This window comes from Ambystoma mexicanum, chromosome 9, assembly GCF_040938575.1.
Source record: "Ambystoma mexicanum isolate Mex_15411 chromosome 9, UKY_AmexF1_1, whole genome shotgun sequence".
NCBI lineage: Eukaryota > Metazoa > Chordata > Amphibia > Caudata > Ambystomatidae > Ambystoma > Ambystoma mexicanum.
In genome coordinates, this window is record NC_090931.1 from 751726099 (window position 1) to 751753935 (window position 27837).

The window sequence follows — 27837 nt, forward strand, 5'->3', positions numbered from 1 at the left end:
AGTCCCGCCTTGTCCCGTGCTAAAAATAAATGTGGGGAAGGGAGATGCCAGCCAGAACAACCTGACTTATCATTTTGTGAACACTTCTTTCTTTTCTTGTGAACATTATCCCACACTATATTGTAGCATAGCTATGGCATTTAGTATAGGCCCTTTTTATTTGACTAGACTCTACTAGCACAATTATTATAATTTGATGACCGTAGCTTGCTCCCATCTTAGATTTAGGTTTAGATTAGGTGTTTATCTCACCCATTTTACAGTGTAATAAACACCCTTGAACTTTGATCACTTGTGTCTGTCTTTCTTTGATACCATGCCTTCCTTACAGGACAGAGCAAGTGGGATCCCACTGGGAGTGATGCCCCCTTCCATTTAGAGAACAGGAGATCCCTAACATGAACATCAGTTATCCTCCCTATCCCCAAGATTCCTATACTAACTTTGTTTGTTATATAGGAGTCTGATAAAATGTCAGATAAGTGGAAACTTCCTGTAAGGATGGCTGGTGTGGTTTCAGACCCTCTGTGCACAGGATCAGCTAGGATTGAGCAAGCCATGGAAGTCCCTCACCCCTCCCACCCCCCACCCCCCAATTGGGGATAAAGAGCCAGTTGATGTTGGGATCAAGAGGGAGAACCGCAGAGCTGTATACACATGGAACCCTACACTAGGTGGTGTGGCAGGAAGACGACAGCTCACGCTGAGCATGGCAGGGCCGACCGAGGCTGAACCAGAGAAATGTGGACTAGTCTGCCAGAGGAAAAACCAGCAACGTGCAGTGAAGACTACCAGTGCAGAGCCCAAGCCGAATGACGCCACGAGGGCTGGAAAAACATGTCCAGCAGAGTCACTGGAAGCCTGAGATAGAGAGGCACAAGCTCCACCTGAGGCAGAGAACCCAGAAGATGCTGAGGAACCAGCAACGCCTGCACTGAACTTCCCTGTCTGCCTGTGGAGCATTGCAATGAGGCTAAAGGTACGTGGTGAGGGAGGCAAGGCCCAACCATACCCTGTGGGAAGAGGGGCTGGGGAGAGAAGCCAGAGCCCAAGCTGCACTAGAAGAGACCATACCCAAAGCGGGTTGCACAAAACCACTCCCCAGGCTGGGTAAGTGCAACCATACCCTAGGGCGGGGCAAACCAGACAAGATCCTAATGCTGGGTGAACTAAACAAGACTGGGAAGGACATTGGTATGGACTGAATGAAACTGTGATTGGGGCATATTTGCCTACAGCCATAGACTGTGCACCTGGATTGAGGAGCCCTCGAAAAGAGAGACAGGTGGGGATGAGAAACAAGCCACCATTCAGTTGACAAGAGCCAAGGGCTTAAAATCTACTTTTGTTCTAGTTATGTTTCTATGTATAGTGATAGGGACAGACGCTGGCTACTACAGCATTCCTGAAGGAGGACTTTATTTACTTTCTTTTCTAAAGACACTGTGATAAGCACCTTTCTGTATTTTCTTTGGTGAAAAGGGCCAACATTCTTAGACTTTCAGAAAGAGCTGGTTTATGTGTGTTCATAAAGAAAAGTGCACGACAGTGCCTCCTTGGCCCTCACCTGATTCTGATCTGTCAGTTACCATACACCTTCCTTCCTGTATGCCCCATAAAGGTGGTAGGGCCTGGGGAAAAGGGATGATGACTTAATCCCTCTCTGCGGGTTTCCTGTCCATTAAGTGCAATTCACCTGCAGAGGTATCCAGTTTAACCTGTCCCTTAGTGGGTGTTGATGGCAACGGGCTTACCCTGCTGGTCCCAAAGGGAGTGGTGACTCCCCATGGGGAGAGGTGACAATCTATTTGGATTCATCACACCCCAGGCCTCCCCAACCAAACCCATAATAATAAATTGAATCTAGATCATGAGACTCAAAGAAGATTTCCCAGTTAGAAAGATCTGCAGGAAGCTTGAGTTAATGTCTGTAAAGTGTTTTTTAAATGTAGTATTGATTTGAATTTGAAAATTGGACAGAATATTGCACACAGTTCCCTGGGAAAGCCAGACCTCTCATACCACATGATCAGTCTAAAGGTTTTGTTTACAAGAGCTTGGGACTGGAAGTGACGGTCATTGAAGAACATTACTACCTTGTACCAAAGTCGGAGTCGCAGTTTAGCATGAAGAACATTTAAATAATGTAATGCTTATACCCCCAAAGAGAGGGATGACCTGAAGAATGTCCATAGGCATTTAAAATGAATACTTTGTTTTTCTCTTTATTACCTGGATGTCTTTTTCTTTACCACTTTTTGCTTAATGTCTGGCAGTCTTAATGGTGTGTTTTGATATTATATCCCTAAACTCCACCTTGCTTTTTCAGGGATGGCGTTGAAGTGCTGGTAAAAGATTTAGGATTCCCCACGGAAGAATATTCCTTTGGTAGATCAAAGATATTTATTCGTAACCCAAGAACGGTATGTGCACAAAATATTCCCTAGGACATATTACGTTTTCTGGATGCTATATTGTGTGATTGCAAACTATGCAGTTGTTGCATATCATTCACTCACATGCTAATGACGAGAGATTCTGGTGGCTGGTCCTTAGCACCGTGCTGTTGACTGGATAGTTGGTTCTTCTCCTAAAACACAATATATCCGGATGGCAAGAAGCCACTCATATTCCAATATGTTACCTTGACTTTAATGATGTGTGCTGTGCATTGAATGAAAGCGCAGTAGTGCACATTTGATGGTACACCTGATTTAAGATTAGTATTAAGCTTAGCTGCCCCTCTGTAGATGGAGTCTTGAGTGAGACTCCACTATCTAGGTCTACTTTCCACAGTATTCAGTACTCAAAACACACATTTCATAGACATTAGCCCTCATTACAACTCTGGCGGTAGCCGTGCCGTTAGAGTTGCATTTTTTCCGGCACCCATGAATGGGCAAGCAATGGGTCATGCCGAGTTAGGCGGACCCTGTACTTGCCCATTTTCGGGTGCCACGATCAAGGGCCTCCCCATCCCCATTCTGCCCCATAAGGCTGAATGGAGATGGGGACGTCGGATGCACCGGCACATTCAGAGTTGTGCCAGTGCAACCGACGTGCTTTGCTCGCGGGTGCCGTTGCACCCGCCAGGAAAAACCTGGCAGGTGAAACGGTTCCCGCAAGCAGAGCCCGTAGTATGGCGGTCCGGGAAGTACGGTATGCTTACCGGTACCGTACTTCCCAGGCCGCCATGCTCGTAATGAGGGCCATTGTATTTTTAGCTGAGTTAATCTACTCCATAAGGGAGAATTCTTCAGCTTTGCTCATATCTGCGAATCCTTTCCATAGCTAATATTTATATGCCATTCATTGATAATTTTGTTTTCTGCAGACACGCCAACACCATTAAACATTATGGCCCATATTTTGAAACTGCCATATTCTGCAAATCACTGAATAATGTATATTTCATGAATGCCCACCGTAATGTGCACTTCTTCCACTCATGAAATTCAGTTTACCCCCTTGAATAGCAACCAGCCAAGGGTCTCGCGATTGTGTGCTAAACAAATCCTGCATTGCACTGTAATATGAAGCAGTTACCACGCTACAGTCACATTTTTTAATATTCCAGCAACACACTTCCTTTTTGCAGTTCTGTATACATGGTTGAGATGGTTAACGCCTGGGCCTATAATTACCTGAAAATAAAATGTATTTAATGTCTCAGCCCGGTTCAATTGTTTTCACCTGTAATGGTAATCATTTTCCAAAACATGTTTGCTATAAAAGGTAACCATAGCAAATACATCTTCAGGGCATAATGATTACTTGTAGTAATGGTAGTGATAACAAATCTGCATTCAAAACCAAATATTGTTTGAGAATTTTCTTTACAATCCTTGCTAGTTGCCAAAAAGAGTGCAAACCGTCAAGGGCCTTAGTGTTTCACAAGTATATGTAATGAAGGGGAGTAAAGCAGACTTGAGTTTCTGTGCCTTGAACCATGGCCTTTGTCCTGTGTCCCTGCCAACCTCTGTTATTGTTGCAAAATGTGACTGGTGCTTCATATCTGGTAAACCTCCTACAGAATCAGTCCATACCATATTTCCTTTCTCCTCACAACCATGGTTTGTTTGCCCCCTGCTCTCCCTTATTCTCGAAGTACTTGATCACAGATGCTGATGTTTTTTTGTACAGAAACAATGGACTGGTGAAATGGTAGCATTCTGCAATCCGGTTTAGTGTTTGTTAATCATGGATACTGTCCTCTTACTTGTACTAGCTGTTCCAGTTAGAAGACTTGCGAAAGCAACGCCTCGAAGACTTGGCCTCTCTCATCCAGAAGATTTATAGAGGATGGAAATGTCGCACACATTTCCTGTTGATGAAGAGGAGTCAGATAATCATTGCTGCCTGGACCAGGAGATATATAGTAAGCTACCTCGTTTCATACTTTGTATGCCTTTGTTCCATTGTAGTGAATTACTTGGCTGTAATTCAATTTGCTGTAATTACTTTGTTGCATAGTAATTCAGATAGGTATGTTGGGGGTAAAAGAGTATTGGCGGGTGGGATGTGTAGGGTTGTCTGTTGGAGACGGGCTGTGGGGGCATGGTAGGCGAACCTCCCATTATATAAAACATTTAAAAGAAAGCCACAAAGTAATTGCATTCGAAGTGGATTACAACAAAATAATTTACTTCGAGCAAATAACGTACAACCTCATGCTTACAGGCTACATTAGAAGCCGTTTATGCCGACCGAAACACGTGTAGACAATGTTAATAAGCTTTTGTTTGCCATTTAACAGATATACACGCTTGTAATCTATAGGGGTGTGAACAATTGAAGAATTGTGTTTTATGTAACTGATAACCCACACCATTGTGAGTGTATATTGGATGTATGTTCGTGAGTATGTGTATGTATGGTGGAACGATTTTGATGATGTCAAATGTGCGGGACCTTGTGTGGTTTTTATAAGCAAACCGCTTTTGTATTTGGTTGTTGTAAAAAATAAAATTTTTTATATGTTAATAACATGTTAGTAGAGTCTTTCCAACCTCATAGCCGAGGTGCATTTTAGTTTACTACTGTATTGCTTATCTGGAGGACTTTCGGTGTTACAGGTACCCTTATATTTTTATACTCTACAACTTCCTGTCATCCCCATTTTCTGCAGGCAAGTCACTCAGGGTAGGATACCTGGAGGCAAAGGACGCTTGTTACAACAGCCTGCATTGGACCACTTATGGCAGGCTTGGTTTATGCCAATCCACTGATAGTTTGCCTTCATAAGGAGGGGCACTCCCTCCTTAGTTGACTCATCTTTCACAAAAAGGATTCACATCACCCCTGTACAATCTGTTCCAAAGCCCTCTGCAATACAGGTGAGGACAGAAGGCATCCAAGGCAAGAGACAGGGTCTGCTTCCTAACCATCCCCAGGCAACATTCTGGGGAGTTTTGGGAGGTACACTGCTTTGGATAATACTTCTCTGCTACCTGTGCACTGGAAAAATGTTCATGCTCACTGGAGGTAATGGACCCCATGTAGGTGCTAGATAACATTGTGGACTGGATTGGGCTTCTCGGCAACTCTGAAGTCTACAAGCAGCTGGAACCCTGTTTCATTGCCTCGATACACCTTCAAGCTGGGTGGACCATACTCCAGCAAAAGAATAAGCATTGGCTGGAAGGTTTAGAATTCATCTTAACCTCTGGCATTGATCTGAGCAACCCTCCAGACCATCGCTCTTTGTCTGCCAAACCATTACAAAAGGGGAAAGCCCATATGCAAATCAGGCTTTCTCCCACCCCAAAAGGGGCAGGCCAGCCTGAACTGCTTGGTCACATCACTTCTGCACAAGACCACAAGCATCCACAATTTGTTGGGGTTTTAAAATATGAAGCCTTACATGAACTATTCTGGAATTGTCCATGTGGGGTGCATTCATCCAAAACATTTTTTGGCATCGTTTTAGAATTGTCCAATGAAGTTTCAAAAGTTATTCGGAAATACTATGATCTGAAACCCTCATACACAATTTGTCTTAACTACTCTATGTGCTAGCATAATATAGGTTCCTCACCAGTAGCTAACCAAGTTTATTTTCAGTTTTAACAACTCTTTCTGATGTCTCTGACATTTCTGCATTGCATGGAGTTCTTGCAGTCCACGTTAAAATGAGCCTTGTAAGGCCAGTATTCACACCTAGCAGTAGCCTGATTCAAGCTATCCGCATTGCATGACCTGAATCTAGCTTTCATGACAGCAACGCCTTAAGATTAAATGGAGAGAGAGAACAAGTGGGTCCCTTTCCAGAAACAAACCTGTGGATGCCAACCACCTGGCCATTGGCCACACAGTCTACAATATTAACGCTGGGTTAGCTACCAATCCCATCTCCCTGATCACCTTTTCCATGTACCAAATAAAGCAGCAAGGAATGTACTACAAATGCATAGTGACTCCTATTAAGCTATTGCTGAAATACCAGCTCCAGGTTTACCAAGCACATACATTTCTGTGGGCCAGGGTCGCACTAGGGCTTAAAATGCCTCGGACACCAATGGAAAAAGTGGCCCACAGTTGCAAATGGCAATTCATTGCGTGACACACTGTTTGAATAGTTTGATGACATGGGATGCAAATTGTGCATTTTAAGGAATATTATTCAGCAACACTGGTCAAAACTACCAGATGCATAGTGAAGTAACTTACCAAACTGGCCCACATTGTCCCAAAAAGTGACCCACGCTAGCATTTTGATGTTTTTGGTTCGGCATTGCCCTATAGGCCAGCCTGAGCCTGCTGTGGGCTGGAGTTCATTAGAGTTTAGCATACTGCAAATTATTTCTTTTAATCATTTCTGAAATCGGGCGTGTAGAGCAATGGCCTTCTTTAAAGAGTGCTGTCCCAAGCTATTCCGAATTTGTGCTTATTTTATGACCAGCCAGTAAACTGGCCTATAATTTCACTATAGCGAAGAAGGGATTAGACAGACCTTTGTGTTGGGGCGGACGTTTGAGAATGCATCCCCTTCACTGATGCCCTGTGGATCCAAAGTCTGTGGTGTGACTTATGTTGTGCCCAATTTCTTGTGTAATATGTGCTAGACAGAAGCCGCACTGGCATGTGATTGGTCCTAGGGGGTGCATTATATGCATAAGCACTTTGCACATAAATAATGCACAGTGCCAGGTGCATAACTATTTATATGCATACATTGTACATTAAAATGCATGGTGTTTTTTATTGTTCCATGGGTTACTCTCATTCCTTGTGCCAGAATGTTGATTGCATCCTTTCCAATAACTAGGAAACCATGGTAAAGTCAAGTGGAAAAAGTAAAGGAAATCCAAGTAAAGTAACACACATTGGCCCTCATTACGACCCTGGCGGAAAGCGAAAAACGATGGCGGAAATGCAATACCGCCATCGAATAGCGCTCGGTGCGACTATGACCCGTCACCGTAAAGTACGATGCCATTAGCGACACCGTAGTGAACGCCAACGCTAACTGCACCAAGTACGCGCGCGCGCGCCATGCCAAACCGTAATTAGCACCATGGCGCAAGGGTACGCGAATTCCGACCCTAGCGGACATGTACCTAACGCCATCAAGCACGGCGGAAAGTACCATTCCGCCATGGTGAGAAGTACGGCATCGCGAATCAACCGTAAACGGCCCCACTGAGTGCCTGTACACCGCTCCCTGGCCACATAGTACAACTCCCCGTAGGTGCAACGAAGTCACAATGCAACCAGTGAAATGTACAAGTCACCCATGCATGCCAACGAACAAAAGAATCACAAGAGGGGCCAATGGGAGCTGCAGGGCACAGATGGCACGAATACAGAAGCTATACCAATGGACATGACCCCAGTCTCCCACCAAGAAACGCACGCAAACACAGGCACCTGTGACCAGCAATATTCCGATAATCACATCATTCCACCAATCCACCTGGCTGACCGGCATCTGTTACACAAAACCTACCCCCCGCCCCTGAGCATGACATCATCCAAACAGTCATATTGGCAGCCCTCACCCCTGACCTCACTGGGCTTCGTAGGCAAACGCGCCCAGCACAGTACCACGCAACTATACTCCGAAGCTGGAACCCAATGCAGATCTCCTCACAATACATCGCTCCCCAAATAGGAATATGCCACATCACTTGCAAAGAAGAATGCTACACGGCCCATATCAGAATAGAAATTTAATGCACAACAGATTCACCAAGCCCATACAGCCATTAGGCCATGAACTCCAAAACACATTTCACCATTGTGGGCTGCATCCGCAAGAAATGACCAGCTACTTCCTGTGTGACGCCCTGTTCCCTCATGGTACACAGGGGCTACATTCCGTACGAAAAGGCAACATGGAAGCGCCTAGAACCGCAGGGCCGTCCCAATAGGGAGGCACTAGTCCAGCTGAAAGGCCGAAATGTTGCTCCGAGCCACTAGTACTGCGTAAGGGCATGTGGCCCATTGGTGATCGTCCCATAAGATCGTAATGCTGCTCCACTGATTAACACGAAGCAGCAGGTGTCGGGAGTAAAACCCATCTGCAGGAGTGGCATACAGATGGCAGTGGCAAAAGGGGAGGAGATACCTGTCAACCAAAAGAAAAGAAAAAGAATAGAATGGCCATCAGAACTACATTCGAACAACTCACTTCAATGATCACACTAGATCCACAGCCATATGCATGCTAGCCCACTCCAAAGGATCATCACCACCCCAAAACCACTTGCGACTCATAACTATCCATATCGAGGTGAACACACCATCACAAACGAGTGTACCTGTGCATGCGTCTGTGAAAACAGAATCCATCAGATGGGATTGGTAACGTGCATGGACACAAGTGTCTGAAGGCGCGTCGAGACAGGGAGGGCTCAACAAGGCCAGATAGACGATGGTCCCACTATGGCAGCCCTGCATCACATAGCGCAGGGGAGGCGGACAGATTCCAAGAAGCCCTGTACATGGCAAACACCGTATCAAATCATCTGCCCATGCATCCATTCATCATTCCCTCATCCCGTAATGATAGCGCCTGTTTCCATACTCACATAACATGTGAGAATTCCATTGAGTCTGTGCGTTATGCAGCCTGCAAAATCCACTGTGCCCCAGCCCGTAATTCCAGTGTTGTGAAGTAACATGTATTTGGGAACGTCCGGCCTCATCATCCACTTCGCTATTGCGCATCCCAAACTATTCATATCAATCATTGCATCCTCGCCATGGCCCCTGTCCCAAGGACACTGAACAATAGAACGTTATATTTGCAGTCAGACCTGTGGGCATCTCCTCGCCGCTAGCTGAAAACCGAAAGCGCCGCCCTCCGAATTCCTCATTTGCAACATCACGTCGAAAAGGCATCTGTGGCCGCTTGAAACCACAAATTAATCCATCTAGTGCGGCTGTGTGTGAAAATGGCAACTGCCTTCACTCACAAATGGAACGCCGGTACAGTGATGCATGAGGGCCCACCGTTACTCGAGTACTACGTTCCACTGACCCTTCACAAGTCTGTTCGCGACTGCAAAGAATGCATGTGAAACAATGGGACCATAGCCGAATGAACATATCAACCAATGTTACACGGCCATCGGGTACTAATACATGATTGTAATAGCAAGATGCCATTCCTCGAATTGCAGCGTTGTGTGCGGGACGTGCTCGCCCAAAGGGGAGAGCAGCTTGCACAGGTGGAATGAATCACCACAGGTGGAGGCCATACAGCCTGAAAACACATAAATTGCACGCCCAGTCTCCTCCCACAACCACTCCGAAATGCTACCGGCCGGACTCGCGATGTTGGCCCTGGGGGACCTGATAGCACTGCAAGTACTCCAACTCCAAGAAGAAGACGAACACCAACTACAACCGGCCGCACGGAGGAGATGCAGGAGGAGGAGGAGGGCAAGGCATGGCCAGCAAGGGCCGCCAGCACAGCCACTACCACCACGCCGGCAGCCCGCAATCCCACGCCTCCGAGCACATCCGTTCAACCTCACTGATGAGCAGATCCACACCCTCTACCGTTTGGACCGGGACACCATAGCCGCCATTGTGGACATGACACAGGCTGACCTTGTCAGCATGATAGATAGCCCAACCGCCATCCCACCCCTACTGAAGGTGGTGTCTGTACTCCACTTCCTGGCCACAGGCACCTACCAGCACACAGTCGGACAGTTGCATGGCATTTCTCAGCCACTGTTCTCACGGACACTATTGCAAGTGCTCGATGCCCTCCTGCAGCACGCAGACGACTACATCTCTCTACCACGCTCGGAGCAGGAAGTTACCAACACAAAAGTGGGATTCCATGCACTTGCCGGCATACCGGGTTGCATTGGTGCCATCGACTGCACCCATGTGGAATTGGTCGTCCCACATGCCATGGAGGCCCAGTACCGCAACCGAAAACAATTTCATTCACTGAATGTACAAATGGTGTGTGACTCCAACAGGATCATTACACATTGTTGTGCCCGATTCCCTGGATCAACCCATGATTCTATGGTCTTGAGGAACTCTACAATACCACGCTACATGGAGCGACACGCAGGGAACAGATCCTGGCTACTCTGTGAGTCTCATTTCATGCATGATGATGTGGGGTATGTGATGCGGCAATGACCTGGCAGGAAGGGGGGGAGGGGTGCGTACGTAGCAATGGCATTCCACATAATTCGTTTATCGTCCACATACAGGTGATGCCGGATATCCACTGAAGAGATGGCTCCTCACACCAGTCCGGAACCCACGGGACCAGCATGAGGAGGACTACAACCATGCCCACTCACGTACCCGTGTAGTCATTGAACAGGCATTCGGCCTACTGAAGACCCGTTTCCGGTGCCTCAGCAGGTCTGGCGGGGCACTCCTGTACCGCCATGAGAAGGTTGCAAAGATGGTGATGGCATGTGTCATGCTCCACAACATGTGCGTACGTAGAAATGTGCCCATGCCCCCTGACGCAGAACTGCAAGCACCTGAAGATGGTCATGATGAGGGTGGGGATGTGGCAGCACCTCAAGGAGTCTGCGAGGCACAGGAGGGCCGTGAAATTCGTCAGCATCTCATAGATGCATGCTTCTAGCACTCACGCCTGGTGGCTGATACATGGACACGGGACTCGTGGCACTGTGTGTGTCTGGTACATGCACAATATGGACTGTACGCCTATGATGGCCTAGTACACAAAGATCATTGTCCACACATCTCATTGTTTGATCGTGCATTGTTTATGGCATATGTGATATCATGTGGAACACCCTATCGACCCGCCACCCAAGAGAGCCCAACACACCCCCTCCACCCTCCTACCTCCCCCCCGAACACCAGTGTCCAAAGATGCTCATTGTCAGTGGGCAGTCGCTATTGCAAGCCCCCTCTGCGGGTATCAGGGGCACCCCTGCCTGTGGAGCGCAGGTTCCTCCCAGATCTACGTTGGGGGCTGCCCTGGACGGAACTTGCAACGGATGATGTCTCTGCCTGCTCACGTCCATGCATGTCCCTAAGGGTTTGTGAGAGCTCAGTGAGCACACGGCGCACTGCGGCAAGTTCGGCACATACGTCTTTGGACGTCGCATGCAGTTCCCCCCTCAGGCTCTCGGTGCTTCTCTCCATTTGGACTCTCAGGCTCTCGGTGCTACTCTCCATTTGGACTCTCAGGCTCTCGGTGCTACTCTCGATTTGTGCCCTAAGTGTCTCAGTTGATGTTTCTATGTCTGCCTTAGTGCCCCCACATCCATCGGCATGGTCCTTGAGGAGCGTGGCCAGTTGCTGCTGTTGCACGATTAACTGGTCGAGGGACTGTTGCCTCTGCTGGGCCATGGCCATTTGCGGTGGTGTCACAGAGGGGCTGTTCGCCTCATGTTGCCCTGCCACAGGGCTTGTGGGGGATGGCCAGTCGTCGTCTTGTGGGTGCCCCTGCGTGGTATCCTCATGGTGTACGGGATGGAACAGACAGGGGGATTGGGACAGGTCATGGATGGATCCGACTTCGACATCCCCGTCTTCTGTGTCGGAGCATGCTGCCATTAATGGGGTGTCACCTATGGTGCTGCTGCCACCAGAAGCAGTGCCTTCTGTGGCATCCATTGGGGGGACCTGTGGTGGTGCTGTTGTGGGCATGCTGGCTGCTGGGGTGCCTGTTGATGTTCCCTCCTGTGTGCTGCCACTTGATATGTGCTGCTGCCGTGTCTTGATGCGTGCAGCTGAGGTGGAGGGTCTTTGGCCGTCGGTCTTGGCCCTCTTTGCAGGTGTGCTGGTAGGGGTGTCCTGGAGCTCGTCGTTTGGATCGGACCCTGTGGTGGAGTAAAGGAGGGCGAGCGTTATTGATGGGTCTGTGGGAATTGGAATGGCAATGTATCACATGCATTGGGGTGGTACCTGAGGGTGATTTGGGTCGGGGCCTTGGAGGTGCTTTCATTTGTGTGTGGAGTGAGGGTGCAGTTGTTTGGCAGCCTGCAGTTAGGGTGTGCCTGCTGCACGTGTAGTGGGTGTTATTGGGGTTTTTAATTATTTATGTATTTATTGTGGTTTTAAAGTGCGCTATCAGGCCAATGTGTGTGGACGTTCTCCTGGCCATGTGTTTCTGTTGCACTATGTGGGCACGTGGTACTTCACATGATTGTACATTGTGGTTTTGGCATGGTTTTATTTGGGCCACCTACCTGATTCTCCGGATGTCTGCACTCCTTTCTCCATCCCTCCGACTCCCTCTATGCTCTCCATTCCAATGGTGGAGGCACAGATTTCTTCCCAGGGGGTCAGCTTGATGGGTGATTCCGACCCTCCCCCGGTGGCTGTGGCAATGTTGCGGTTGGCAGAAAGTATGCTACGGACGCGTATCCGCAGGTCGTCCCACCGCTTCCTGCATTGCTGTGGGTTGCGGGGTGCGGTCCCCACCGCACTTACCCGCTGTGCCACCAGGGCCCATATGGCCTTCTTGTTCGCAAGTGCCGTCCTGGTCATTTGCGTGGAGAAGACGGCGGCGGCGGCATTCTCCTGGAGGGTCTCTGTTAGCACGGTGAGTTCCTCACGGGAGAAGTGGACCTGCCGCTTGCGGTCGCACGCTTTCTTCGCTACTTTTCCCATTTTTCTTGGTTTCACTAGGGTGGATGACGGGTTGGGATGTGTCTCAGGGTGGTGTTTTTAGTGGTTGTGTGTATTTTGTGGTTTTATAGGTGTACGGGGTGTTGTTTCCCGTTCCGGGCCCATGTTTTTACTTCCGTTTCCGTATATTTACGGTCGCCGTACTTTACGGTTGGCGCTCACTGCGGTGTCCGCTATGATGGGTGGTGGTATTGCACCTGGGGCGCCGTACGGCGGCGGTGTGGGCCGTTTTGGGGTCATTTCCGCCATCGCGGACTTTGCACTTCCGCCATGGCGTGGTGCTCGTGCCCGATGGGTCGGAATGGGCCGCACTTTGCTCCATCGTGCAATGGCGGAAACGCTATTTACGCTGTGGCGGTCCGGTCAGTCACTTTCCGCCAGGGTCGTAATGAGGGCCATTGTGTGTTATCCTTACATGCATGATGCTATGTAATTGTTTTACATATATGAACCCTCTCCAGATGATTGCACGTCTTTCTCCAGTTTTAAACATTAACTAAATATTCACTCTCTTTGACCTTGTCACTTTCCATCACCACAGCTTCTGTGAATATTCTATAGACTGCGATATCCTTATTCTGACCAGGTTGATTATCCACTCCTTTTCTTTTGCTATAGATATTGTCACAGACGGCAAGGGCATACCAACTCTCAAAGACCATGCAATGGTTTTTATTGAAATTATTGAGAACGGGTTCCCTTTCACTCTCTTGTCTCACCTGGCCAGGTTCCTCCCTATCCTAGCCGTCCCTATTCCCCAAAACGGTCACTAGAGGTTGATGACCCCTACTGCCTATTCACTTACTACCCAATGGTGATGTCTAAAGGCAAACACCTCCTCTATCTCACTTCCTCTATGAACAATCTGTGTGAATCTTAACCTGAGTCCAACAATATGAATGTTACCAAGAAGAATTGCCTTCCAATCACCCAAGTCTCACATGATCCTTTCTTTACATGCTCTTGTACACCTCGTCCTGGTGTTCTGTCCTTCCTCTATCTACCTTCTACTGTCTCTCCCCCCTCTTCCTCCCACCCCTCCTTCTCTTTCTCGTTCTTCCTATCACTGTCGCCCCGATATCCTCCTTTATACTTCTACTTTCCTTCACTCTCTGCTCTACTACTGTACCATCTTTCCGCAACTATTCCCCCCTCTCTGTTTCGCTCCTCTCCGATCCTGTCCCCTTTCTCCTCCTCTCCCCTCTGGTCTTTGGTTAGTGTCCTGCTCAAAGTATAATTATTATAGTCAATTCCAGATTCTGAGACCAGAAAAAATGCAGCGTCTGCATTGCCAGTTTGGTCCTGCTGAAGGTACAGTCAATTTTTCAGTCCGTCACATCGAGAGTCTGGGTTGTCGAGTTGACGTGTGGCTCACTCTGTGGTCTTGCAGTTTATCGCCGGTGCTCCTGGTTGGGTTGCTTGCTCTTTTCTCTACTGCTTTCTGGGTGATGTAGTCCTACGAGACAAAAAGGAAGACTGGCTAGCCTAGTCCATCACAGGTATGGGGCAAGAAAAGTTGGTATTCAGGTCACTTAGCCAGACACAAGTAGAAGGCAGAGAGACTGGGGCCATCCCAACCCCCATACACTGTCTCTGGAACAGGACTGGCTCTGGGAAACACCCTAATAGGACTCCTGCCCCAGATTGAGAGATGTCACCACCCCACTTGAGAGGGTCATGTCACTGACCCGGTCACACCATGTAGAGCTCAATTCCATATGAATGGTTCCAGTTAATTTACATTGTTCTTTGTGAGTCTAATTTCTTCCCCTTAATTTGGGAAACGTGACCATCCACATTCTTGATCAGTTGCACTGAAAAATTGTATTGTAACATCTACCGTTTTCACTTAATCTATGGCATTGTGCATTGTTAGGGAAAATTATCAGAAATGTGCTAATTCCCTCTACCTTGGAGACCCCCAGCAACTTTGCTGGATTTTGAGGACTTCATTTTTTTAACGTGGAGAGAGTGAGACCCTTTTTCCCACTGTCTCATGTGATCTTGTACACTGTGTTTCTTTTGGTTGTGGATTCTGACAAACTCCATAGGCAGCATCTTTTACATTGTGTCACACAGCACCTTCATTGCAGTGACACAGTGAAGTCTTTCAGATTTCCCAAAGGTTTAAATACCTTTTCTGGGATAAACTATTGTTTTCGAGAGCAGTAAAGTGAAATTGACTTTACTTACATTTGTAACTTTCTAGACCAAGCACACACTATGTTACAATAGGGTGCTGGAGGGGTTACTTGGTATCCTCTTTGTCTAGCTTCTCATGTAACATTTTGATGTTACCCTTCCCTCACTGAATGGCTTGTGGCAATCGTTTACTTTTTACTACCATTATGGGATTTTACCGCGGTCTGTGTTCGCAGCCACGGTAAAACAACCATGGGTGCCATTTTTGTCAAAATGGGCCTGGTCGTCTTTTTTCGCATTTCTTTGTGGGAAGGTCCTTCTTGAGATTTACTCTGCGCGCCAAACCAGCTTTGGTCCCTTTGTTCATTTTGTCTTTGGAGGGCTTCAGACGTGAAATCCCCCTCTGGCTCCAGGGTGTCTAGCGGGGGCAGGAAGTGAGGGAGGTGCCTGAAACTCCTGTGCTTAGTCTCCTAGGAGACAAGAATGCACTCTTAGGTGATTGGCCGGCTGGCTGTCCGGCAAGGACAGCCAACCTGCTGGGTGACTGACAGCTAGGCTGGAATGAATGGGAGGCTTTTTGGCTTGGAAGGCAGAGTCAACCACTGGATGAAGTAATCCGAAGAAGAACCTGAAGAGGACATCTGTTGCAACTCAGACCATTGGTTTGCCTGGTGAAGCTCTGCTGAAACTCCAAATTCGTATTGACGGAGAAGCTCCTGCAAGGACGACTTCTCCCTTTGAGTTGGTGGGACCAATCAACTCCGAAGTAAGCCACCTGGACTTCCTCTCAACGCTGGTCGAGTATCCACTGCAGTCGCTGCTGGAACCGGATAGCCAGGGAGAGGAACACCAGTTTGTGTGCGTTGCTTTTAAGATGGCCAAGAGCCCCCAGGTAGATCCTCCGGACTCCCAGGAAGCAGGACTGACCGAGCCTGACAGAGGGCGGGACCCCAGAAGCAAGGAAAGCCCATCTTGACAGACAGGAACCGCAGTGTTGCTATTTGCGGTAGACGCGAGGAGCTGAAACACCGAACAGCCACTTGTTTGAAGTTTGCAGGTTGCGAGCGGTGTGCGTCCCAGTGCAGTGCAGGAGTCCCCAGAAATCCTCCCTCTTGTCGCCACAATTGAGGCCCAGGAACAGAGATATCTGCAGAGCTGCACAGGAACAGAAGTCATCTGCTGCACTTTTTCTTCAACCTGAAAGGTACTGTAAAGTTTGAACTTACCTCTTGTTGGGCGTCACTTGTCCTCGTTGGAGACTTTCTTGGTTGCATGTGTAGAGTTGCTTGCAGCTTCTTTACTTCATAAGCCTAATCAGCTTGTAACCCTACTTTGATTTTCTTCTATTCTACCAAGACTTTTTAAACATTGGAAAATACTTTCTACTTACCTGCAAGAAGTGCTTCAGTTCACCTTGACTTTTGCTAACTTAACATTGGCTGGCCTGGCTCCCTGAATGACTCTTCTCTCTTCTGCTTGTGTTTTGCCGTTCTTCCAGGAAAGGGTTAACTGACATTGCATTGGGGGGATTGTATTGAAAGTACTTATCTACTTGAGTATAACTGTGTGAATACTATATTATTCTGAACTCTCTTCTCTTTAACAGTACTCCCAAGACTATTCTAATTGCAACAATAATATGTTAATGCAAGCAGCACCCTAGCTATTGAAGTCACCTGAGGGTGTAGGTAGTGCCTGTGTGTCATCCCAAATGGGTATTTGCTGTTTTAGATAACTAAGAGTGTGTATTTTTTGAAGTATATTTGTGTGATGGTTTATAGTGCTCCCTTCTGAAGAAGGCTTATTCTGACTGACTGATAAATTCATTAATAATTGTTTTATCAAGAAACCTTGTGTGTACGAGTTTATTTGAATACTTGCCAATGTGAATCTCTGTGTAACTCCCCTACAGCTCACATTGACCCCTCTGAGATGAGCATGGTTGCTCCACACGCTACCAACCTGTGTAGTGCAGATTTATACCAAAGGTTGGATTTCTATTGCCAGGAGGTCAGGGTTGTTGTAGTGCACCCAAAGGGTACTGCATGCAATCTTTGCCTAACACGCACCATTTTGAAAAAAAATTGCCGGGGGATTAGGGTGGGGAGCAGGTGGCAATACGATTGCACAGCAGTGATAAACTTTGCACCATAGTGCCATCAAATATGAAGGTGTTTGTGGTCTGCCTGGCTGTCTTTACTTTTTCAAGCAGTGCCTGGACTCTCTACTAAGCATCTAGCAGAGGTCGGCAACCTGTGGCTTTTCAGGCATTACTGCTTGGGCTGATGGGAGTTTACAGAGCCAAATGGTGCAGACCCCTGAGCTTAGATGTATGTGCTGTGCTAGACGGCTTATGATTTCTGAGCACAAAACCTGTAAGAATTTGATAACCCTTTCTGGCGTGCATATGTAGTCTCCTGTTGGTGAAGTCAGACTGCTATTGTTCAGGGTAGGCCTTTTAGGCCTTTTCACAATCTAAAACTCGAGACCTAAATACTAGTGGTATTAACCCCATGTTATTCATTGCTGATGTATGTAACATTTGGTAAGATGTGTTCCTTAATCCTGTCATCACAAAAATTGCTTAATGATCAACATGTATTTAAGCGTTCTAAACTGTGCATTTTCTTCAATACAGCAAAAAAAGAAATACCAACGGATAAAGAGCTCTACGATTGTTGTTCAGTCTTACATCCGAGGATGGAAGGTATGTTTATCTGCACAGGAACTATCAGAGGTTGAATGTGTGTCTCTAGTACCAGGCCGCAGCAGATAGCTAAAGCTCTGCAGTAGTTCTGCTGAAGCTCTTTTGAAATCCAATCGTTCTCAGTGCCATGTGATTCTTCATAGAGTTAAGCAAAGCATCAGCAGTCCAGTAATGGTACATTTCGAATTTACCTTTTGTAAGCGAAGGACTTTTTTTTTTTGAGAAGGGAAGGACGATCTGGCTGATAGGTTGCTTTCTCTTTTAAGCAGAAGCAGCACACAAAACACAATTGTTGACACAGGTGCGTGGTTTCCCACTGATTTCATGGCTGCAGATGTTTCTGTTTAAGCCACATTGTTCTTATAACAGTAATGGATTTTCCATGTTTATGATGGTGATAATGTAAATACATGTGATCAAGTAAACATGTCCAGCTTGTGTGTAATAAATGATGTTCATTAAACCGAACTTTAGGGTCATCAAGTGGGTGGCTTAACCACACATGCAGCACCTCATAAAATAAATGGTATGATACCCTGGCAACAGGCTGTCTTCCATTAGTAGATATTGGCCACTGCTTTTCTTTGTGGCAAGATCTAAATTAATGCTGCTCAAAAGCTCAGGTTGCTGCACGGACTGGGCACTCCCTTACAAAAAGTCCCTCGTTAGGGCCCCATTTATTCCTTTGCAAACTCAAGTAGCTCCTCCATTCCTGTTCTCATGGCACCTGGATGACATAAAAAGTGTAGACCCATAGAACTATTTTTGAGCTCTTTAATTTAGTTGTCTTGATTTCTTTTCCTGGGGGTTGGTGCTCATTTTGTGCACTCAAAATTATTTTTCTTGGTGAACAAAACTGCACGTTGTCAGGCATTGGGTCATTAATTGATTGCCATTGATTACTTCACTGTGGTTTGGCTGAAAATTGTGTATGTGTTTGTATGTGTGTATATACAGTAGTAACAGAGAGGGGGTAAAATGTAGTAGTCTATACATGTTATCATGGGTCTTTTACTTCCTAGCCAAAGAATTGGCTAGGGTAAGCACCGAACAGCAGGTCATCTTCAGATATCGAACTTCACGTCTAGTGTGTTCTGAACTTTCCTGTTGTGGAGTTGGAAATGACCACTCTCGTACCGTACATATTTTTCTTAAAATAACACTTTGTTCACTTTTACTAAGAGGAACAATCTAATATGTTCTCTCTTGATGAGCTTATAGTCGTCCGTGAACATGTTTGTCCAGAACTCGGACCTTCTGTCTGACCGAGGGAAAGTCTACTCACATTACATTTGATTTCTTTCACCTGGACCATGTTCCCAAGGACTGTTCTATCGAAATCTTTATTTCGAAGGGATTGTGTCCTCTGACGTATTCCTCATCTTAGATATCTCCTTCCAGCTCTGCTGGCCTCGGAAACATTTTTCTCTAGAGGGCACTGCGCGTCGACGTCCTCCGAGTCGATGTCCCTCGACAGCCGCCGTATCGACGTCGACGTCATCCTGCCTATAAAGGCCGCGCGCAGCGTCCGTTGCTCAGTTCAGTTTTTCCGCGCTTACTCAGTGCCTCGGAATACCGTTGCTCAGTTTTGTCAGGTTAAACCTATTTACCTCGAGTTATTCGATCCGTACTCGATGGCTTCTTCGTCGGAACCAACAACTCCTCGATCCGGCTTCAAAAAATGCCGAGATTGTGGGAAAAAGATGTCGCTGACTGACCCTCACAGAGTTTGTCTGTGGTGTTTGAGAGCTGAACACCATTGTTCGGAGTGCGAGGACTGTATGTCCATGACAGCTAAGGCCCTGAAGGAGCGTAGGGGGAAGCTGGAGAAAGGTAAGACTTTTAAAGCTTCTTCTTCGTCGACGAAGTCGAGACATTCGTCTCCTCGTCACCATTCGCGCTCCAGGTCTCGGAGTGGGTCCCATCACTCCTCGAGATCGAAGCACTCGAAGAGGAGACGTCGAAGATCCCCTTCTCCGTCTTCCTCTTCCTCTGATTCGCCAAAAAGAATCCCTTGCCACACGAAACATAGTTCCCGGGCTGAATGGGAGGAATTCCGCAAAAAGACTGCCGAGAGCGATGCTCTGGTAGAAAGACCCGAAGGTCAGAAACACCGCGAGTCGCAGTACCCGGCGAAGGAAACCTCTCGAGCGCGTCTCGAACCCTCGGGTAGGACTATGACCTCCAAACCTTCCTCGATGGTTCCGTCAACGCCGTCGACGAAGGTTCCGTCGACGCCGAGGTCGGTGTCTTCGATGCCGTTGTCGAAGGGACCTTCGACACACGGGTCTGTCGACTCGACGCCAGCTTCAACACCGGCGTCGACGCCAAGAAAAGTCACGGTCACGACACACCCAGTGACTATCCCCAGGTCCTCGATGACGATGGCTTCGAGATTGTCGAGTAGAATCCCAATTCTGTCGAGGTCATCGAGGCCTCCGCCTTTGTTTTCGAGGCCACGCTCAAAGCCGTCGACGACATCGACGTTTTCGAGGCCGATTATGACAAGTTCGGCACCCTCTGCCTTGGAAATGGGATTTACACCCTTTATGAGTTCAGAACAATTGAGAACTATGTCCTCAATTATGGAAGAGGGTGAATTGTGTGAACAGGAAGACACATTTGAGTTGCAGGGACCTGTAACCCCAATTAGATAGGAATTTTCCTCTGAAGAACGCAGGTTAAAGGATCTTCATGATTCCTTACATGAGGCAAGTGGGTTAGACACTTCCCCTGAGGTGGAGTTTGCTAGGCCAGACCCGGGGGAGCATGCTGAAACCCCCTATAGAGCCTTAATGGCCAGAATCACAGAGTTTATGGGGTGGTCTGCACCTTCACAATCTTTCCAACAAGATGACCTCACGGATATTCTTGACAAAGGCACACAGGAGGATCCTGTGGTGCCTTTTCATAAAGCTCTTCAGAGGAAGATTATGACGAACTGGGAAACCCCAGATGTCGTCCCGGCAGTAAATAAAAAACTGTCTACAAAATACAGGGTATCCTCTACAGACCTGGAGTTTTTGTCAAAACACCCATCCCCAGAAAGTCTGGTGGTACAGGCAGCATCTTCTACCGATGTCAAGACGGCTTATCCTACCGTCCCACAGGACAGGGACGATAAAAAATATGATGCTATGGCAAAGAAAGTTTTTTCGGCATTTAGCATGGCGTTAAAATCTGTTAATGCTACTTGCACCCTTGCTAGATTCAGCCATACACTTTGGGAGTGTGCTTCTACAGCGGCTGACTGCATCCCGGAGGGAGAAGAAAGGGAGGCGTTCCTGAATATCATACAGGACGGTAAAGACGCTATGTGCGAATCCCTCCAGACGGGCATTGATTCGGCTGACAGTATCAGCAGAGCAATGGCGGCAAGTACAACAACCAGGAGATTCGCTTGGTTGAGAAAGTCCGGTTTTGCCCCTGATGTGCAAGCCAGGCTCTTGAACATGCCATTCGATGGCTCTTCTTTGTTCGGGAAAAAGCCGGTGACAGTTTAGAGAAACTGCAAACTTCAAAAGCAGCAGCAAAATCCCTAGGCGCTGCAATCCGTCAGACACCTTTTCGTCCTACAGGAACCTCTGCGAGAGGCAAGTCCTTTCGCTTCTACTCCGCATTCGGAAGAGGTAGAGGACGACCGGCTCAAAGGGGACAAAGAAGAACTACCCGAGGTGGACGGGGTAGATATTCAAAAGCCGCAGCAACAGCAGGTGCCTCTTTACCATCGGCATCCGCATCAGCCGCCCCAAAACCACTCTGAGGACTTCCCTCACAGGACACCTGTAGGAGGCAGGTTGACTCAACATCTGGCGGAATGGCAGGCTATCACGTCAGATGCTTGGGCATTGGAAACAGTTGCCCAAGGTTACTGCCTGCCTCTCCTACGCATACCTCAGAGTCATCCACCGGGGATCAACTCTCAGAAAGCTCCAGATCCGCTCCTCTTGCAGGAAATTTTGGACCTGCTAGAGAAAGGTGCCATAGAACCGGTACCTGTAGCGGAGAGGAACAAGGGCTGGTACTCCCCTTATTTTCTCATTCCAAAGAAAGACGGAGGACTGAGACCCATCTTGGACTTGCGAGAATTGAACAAATTCCTCAGGAAAGACAAATTCAAGATGGTCACTCTTTCTCAGATCCTCCAGGCTCTTCAGTTCCAGGACTGGTTGGTATCTCTGGACCTTCAGGATGCTTATTTCCATGTGCCTATCCATCTCAAACACAGGAAATACCTGAGGTTCGCAATTGGCAACTCTCACTATCAATTTCGAGTGCTGCCATTTCGGCTGACCTCCGCCCCGAGGGTCTTCACCAAGTTAATGTCGGTAGTGGCGGCAAGTCTAAGGAGGGAAGGGATTCACGTCTACCTCTACCTGGACGATTGGTTGATCAGGGCTGTCTCTTCGGAACAAGCTCAGATCCAGCTAAATCACGTGTGCCACTCCCTTCACAGACTGGGCTTCTCCCTCAATTTAAAGAAGTCACAAATGATACCATCGCAGAGACTCCAGTTCATAGGAGCGATCCTGGACACTTCCCCGGGAAAAGCCTCGCCACCAGAGGTGAGGGCTCAAGATATTCTACAGATGGTTACCAAGTTCCAAGATGCCCAACGTCTCCCAGCCTTCGACTTTTTGAGGTTGCTAGGCCTCATGGCATCCTGCATTTTCCTAGTGCCAGAGGCTCGCCTGAGAATGAGATCCCTCCAGTGGGCACTGAGGACTCAGTGGTCACAATTCTCAGGGAGAATGACAGATCTTCTTCAGGTTCCCAACAGGGTGGCTCGAGACCTTCAGTGGTGGCCCTGTCAGGAGAACATTCTGAAAGGAGAACAGTTTTGGCAACCCTGGCCGGAGATAACAGTAGTCACGGATGCCTCACTCACGGGGTGGGGAGCCCACGCCAACGACTTGACCATCAGCGGTCGTTGGTCTCCATCGGAGTCCAGACTACATATCAACCTGTTAGAGCTGAGAGCCATCAGACTTGCGCAAGGGAAAAACGTCCTGATAATGACAGACAACACAGTGGCCATGCATTACCTCAACAAAAGAGGAGGCGTAGGATCACTACCCCTGTGCAGAGAGGCGATGCAGCTCTGGTTTTGGGCAATCCAAGAAGGAATCTCTCTATCGGCAGTTCACCTAGCCGGAGAGAAGAACTTGACAGCGGACGCTCTGAGCAGGCAGAGCACAGTCTCCCACGATTGGGAACTAGCTCAGGAAGTCCTTCAAGAGATCTTCGCCCTTTGGGGAACCCCTCAGGTGGATCTGTTCGCCACCAGCATCAACAGGAAATGCGATCTGTTCTGCTCAAGGGAATTTCCCCCGAGAGGAGCTCTGGGAGACGTGTTCATAGTGGACTGGGAGTTTCCGCTTCTGTACGCGTTCCCACCGGTCCCTGTCGTTCCTCAAATGATCAGGAGGTTGAGAAGATTCCGGAGAACCATGATCCTAATTGCCCCGGATTGGGCCAGGAGAACGTGGTACCCGGACCTTCTAGACTTGTCCATCTGCCCTCCAATTCGACTTCCACTCAGAGAGAACCTACTCTCACAGAAGGGAGGTCAGGTTCTCCATCCAGACATCAAAACCCTCAACCTTCACGCTTGGCTTCTGAAAGGTTGAGCTACAAGGATTGGGACCTCCCTGATGATGTTATGGAGGTGTTGCTTTCGGCAAGGAGGCCAGCAACAAAGTCTTTATACCACTGCCGTTGGAACAGATTTTGCAGCTGGTGTAGAGAACAGAATATCGACCCTTTTTCATGTGGTACACCAATGGTTTTGTCCTTCCTTCTATATTTGGCGAATTCAGGCCTTCAAGTTGGCACCATTAAGGGCCATCTCGCAGCGCTGTCCATCTTTAAGCGCACTGCGGAAGAACCATCCTATTTCAAGTTACCCTTGGTAATACAGTTTCTAAAGGGGTAAACAATGTTTATCCCCCAAGACCATTCCAAGTTCCCCTATGGGATTTAAACTTAGTACTAACTTTCCTGATGGGCACACCTTTCGAACCACTCCATTCTTGTTTGTTAAGATTCCTTACCCTTAAAACTGTTTTATTAATAGCACTTACATCTGCTAGAAGGGTGAGCGAATTACAAGCTCTTTCTTGTAAACCCCCTCACACAATATTTCACAAAGACAAAGTTGTCCTGCAAGTGAAGCCTAATTTCCTCCCAAGGGTGGTTTCTGAATTCCATATCACTCAGAAGATTAACCTACCATCTTTCTATCCTCCTCCTCATCCGGGGAAAGAGGAAGAGAGGTTACACAGGCTAGACCCTAGAAGGGCTTTAAGTTTTTACATCAGTAGACTAGCCAGGATAAGACTAAGCAGACCATTTCCAGATGGATCATTCTAGCCATTTTGGAATGTTATAAACTGGCAGGGAAAGAGCCCCCTCAGAACCTTAGGGCTCATTCGACCAGAGGTATTGCAGCTTCATCGGCCCTCAAAAGAAGCGTGCCGGTTAAAGACATCTGTGCGGCCGCTACATGGTCGTCTGTCCATACCTTTACACGATTTTACAATTTGGATTCCTCCTCCAGTCAAGAGACTAGGTTTGGAAGGGCTGTACTGCATTCTATTCATCAATAGAAGACAGCGTGAAGTCAGTACTCCCTCCTCCAATAATAGAATACTGCTATGGGAGCCTATCTAAGATGAGGAATACGTCGGAGGACACAATCCCTTCGAAGAACAAGTTACTTCTTACCTTGTAACGTTCTTTCGACGGGATGTTCCTCCGACGTATTCCTCATCGACCCTCCCATCCATCCCCGCAGTTCTACTTCCCTTGTTGTTGCAGCTTACGCTCCTTCAGAGTGATTAGTTTAGTCCAGAAAGTATTATTGTGGGCTACAAAACTGAACTGAGCAACGGACGCTGCGCGCGGCCTTTATAGGCAGGATGACGTCGATACGGCGGCTGTCGAGGGACATCGACTCGGAGGACGTCGACGCACAGCGCCCTCTAGAGAAAAAAATTTCTGAGGCCAGCAGAGCTGGAAGGAGATATCTAAGATGAGGAATACGTCGGAGGAACATCCCGTCGAAAGAACGTTACAAGGTAAGAAGTAACTTGTTCATCAAAGGCTAATTCAGGATAGACATGGACATATTATCCTCTGTTTAAGTGAAGGGGTGTTGGTATCTTCAGAGGATGAATCAATAAGAATTGCTACAGCTGAACTTTAGAGACATGGTTTCAAGACAAAGTTCTCCAGTAGGAAGAGCCCCCCCACTCTGATGAAGGAGATTAAAGATTTGAAAGGGACACATATTAAGCTGTTCCCTAAATACTGCTTCAGAAAGGTCAACACTCTGTACATCTAAGGATATCAATACCACTGACTGCGAGGCACATGAGTATTCGAGCGGTACAGCTGTCTGCAAGAAGCGACTAAGCATCCATGCATACTCCAGGCAAAAAGAGGACGCCTTCCATCCTCCTATCATTTATTTAATTTATTTATGCAGTTGTTGAGCGCCTTAATCCTGGGGGGTAAACAGGCACTATAAACAAGTACATAAGGATTGGTGCTCATTTTGTACGCTCAAAACTATTTTTCTTCATGCACTAAACCACAAGGCATTGGGTCATTCATTGATTGACATTGATTACTTCACTATAGTTAGGCTGGAAATTGTGTACATGTACCTCTACAAATCTTCTCCACAATTGTCCACTATCCTTTCTCCTCTGGTCTCTTGGTCACTCTGATTCCACCTCAGACTTACCCAATAAAATACACAGTTGCTAGTTCCTGTCTTGAGCCTAAATCCTCCACGCACTGTAAGGATTGATCATCTTTCCAATGACTAATATGGCCCTGTCCTTCCCATCCAGGGTGTCTGTTTGAGGAAAACCTTTGAAAAGGGGCATATGCCCACATTCTCTGTGTGGTGATCGCTTTGTCAAGTGAATTGCCAGTACATGACCAAATCCACTGCTAGATAACCTATTCTCTAATTGTTGGGGCACAACACCCCATCCATGGCACAGTCATCACCACTGTTTGCCCAGTCAACTGGAAAACAATCACTGATGACCCTATCAATTCAAAAATCCTCGTCCATGAGACACTCATCGAGAGAGAATTTGTCCATGAAAAGCAAGTTATCTTCAGATGACAAACCTAGAACCCTGTAACAGACACAACAGTCCAAATCAACTGTTGTAGGAGCTCCAACTTTCACTAATCGTTAATCTCTTATCATGGAGTTTATTAAAGTTGTCACAGATGGCCCAAGAATCAACCTGTGTCTCAAGGGTGGTTCAATACTTTATTATTTGAACTTTTGTGGGCCCTATGGCATTCCTCGCTCTAGTCTAGTGTTGAACCTCCTTCCTAAACCAGGCATCCATAAACCCTAGTTGGCGCTTACGGAAGGTTGACATATACTATCTGATGACAACTTGTACTATCAGTGATGAACAAAAAGAGAGCTGTCTAGACTCCCTAAGGGACTTCCTAGCTGCCCCTACTCCACCCAGTTGTTGGTGATCCAATGGGATTTTGGATAGCACCTTGCAGTCAGTGTGATTCACTCTTGCCCTCATAAAACGCCCTCTCTTCCCCATACTACACTTTCTTCTCGTCTACTCCATTTCACGCCTACAACCCCTCTGTCCTTACAATGTTCTTATTACTCCTAGATACTGCCTTCACCGTTCAATATTACTCCTCTTTGCACTTTTATACTTCTCCCTCTCTAATACTAACTCTCTCCTCCCTACTCATGCTACTCCCTCCTCCACAGTGCTACTAAACCACCTTTCTTTCAAACTCTTAACAGTTGCTTCACAGACACTCCTTACACTACTGATCTAAATACCACACAAAAATACACACTCAAACTGCAGAACTACATTCACTCATTAATATACCTCACATCTACAAATCTTCTCCACGATCCACTGCTCCCTCCTTCCTCCTTCTGGTCTGTTGGTCACTCTCCCACCACCTCTGACCTTACCCAAAAAAACCACAGTTCCCAGTTCCTGTCCTGAGCCTAAATCTCCCCTCCCCCTGTGAGGGTTGATCACCTTTACGATGACTAATAAATATGGCCTAGTTTTTCCTATCCGGGGTGTGTAGGTTTAAGGAAAGCCCTTGAAACGGGGATAACCACACGTTTTCTGTGTGGCCTGCCAGTCCCGGGGATGGCAGCATGGGACGTGGAATTTGCATGTTAATGTTCTGGGATCCTGGTGCTTTGGGTATCCTGTTCAGTGTCTCTGGGTGCATGTGGGGTATGCTTCTCTCTTCTTTACCCTGTGCTCTAGGGGATCAGCCTGTTACAGTGTGGACTTGCTATTGCTTCCTGGCCTCAGCATAGCTCTGCTACACAAGACTTTGCCTCCTCTCTGTGGCATGCTCTCTCTGTGCTGCTTGTTGGTTGCATTGATGTGTGCTGGCTCTGCTCTTCCTGTGTCTTTGGGTGATTCTCTGATGCATTGTAGGCTGATCAGGCTCTCTGGGTGTGTGTTGAGGGTTTGTGACATCTGAGGATTCCCCATGTCAGGAAAAGAGACTCCTGACAGGTATCTTGTACAAAAGGTATGATTTGCATACAAAAATGTTATCACAAGGGAGGTGACAAGAATTGGGGCCATCTCTGCTGCCACCGTCCACCTTATGGGCAAGACTGGCCGTGGGACTCCCTGGTAAGCCTCCTACCCCGGCTGAGAGGTTCCCATCCCGTCTTGACAGGGACAAATTATTGGCTTTGTCACAAGTGCTAGAGCACATTCTGGAGATGATAAACCCAGAATGGGGTCGGGAATGGTCACCACCTGTGGAAGGACCATCGAAGGAGGGGCTGTTGGTTTCCACCTTACCTGAATGCCATCCCTCAAAACCAACAAAGCCTAATGTGA

The 27837-nt window shown here is 47.5% G+C and overlaps 1 protein-coding gene across 4 annotated transcripts in view; it reads left to right on the forward strand.

The window, feature by feature from the left end:
- Positions 1-27837, forward strand: part of MYO1B (myosin IB) — a 1142119-nt gene that overhangs the window by 876373 nt on the left and 237909 nt on the right. For all 4 annotated transcript variants that reach the window (XM_069615684.1, XM_069615681.1, XM_069615682.1 and 1 more), the window contains exons 19-21: positions 2330-2423; positions 4229-4378; positions 17876-17944. In XM_069615684.1, coding sequence (XP_069471785.1) covers positions 2330-2423; positions 4229-4378; positions 17876-17944 — 313 coding nt within the window. The remainder of the gene's footprint in view (positions 1-2329; positions 2424-4228; positions 4379-17875; positions 17945-27837) is intronic.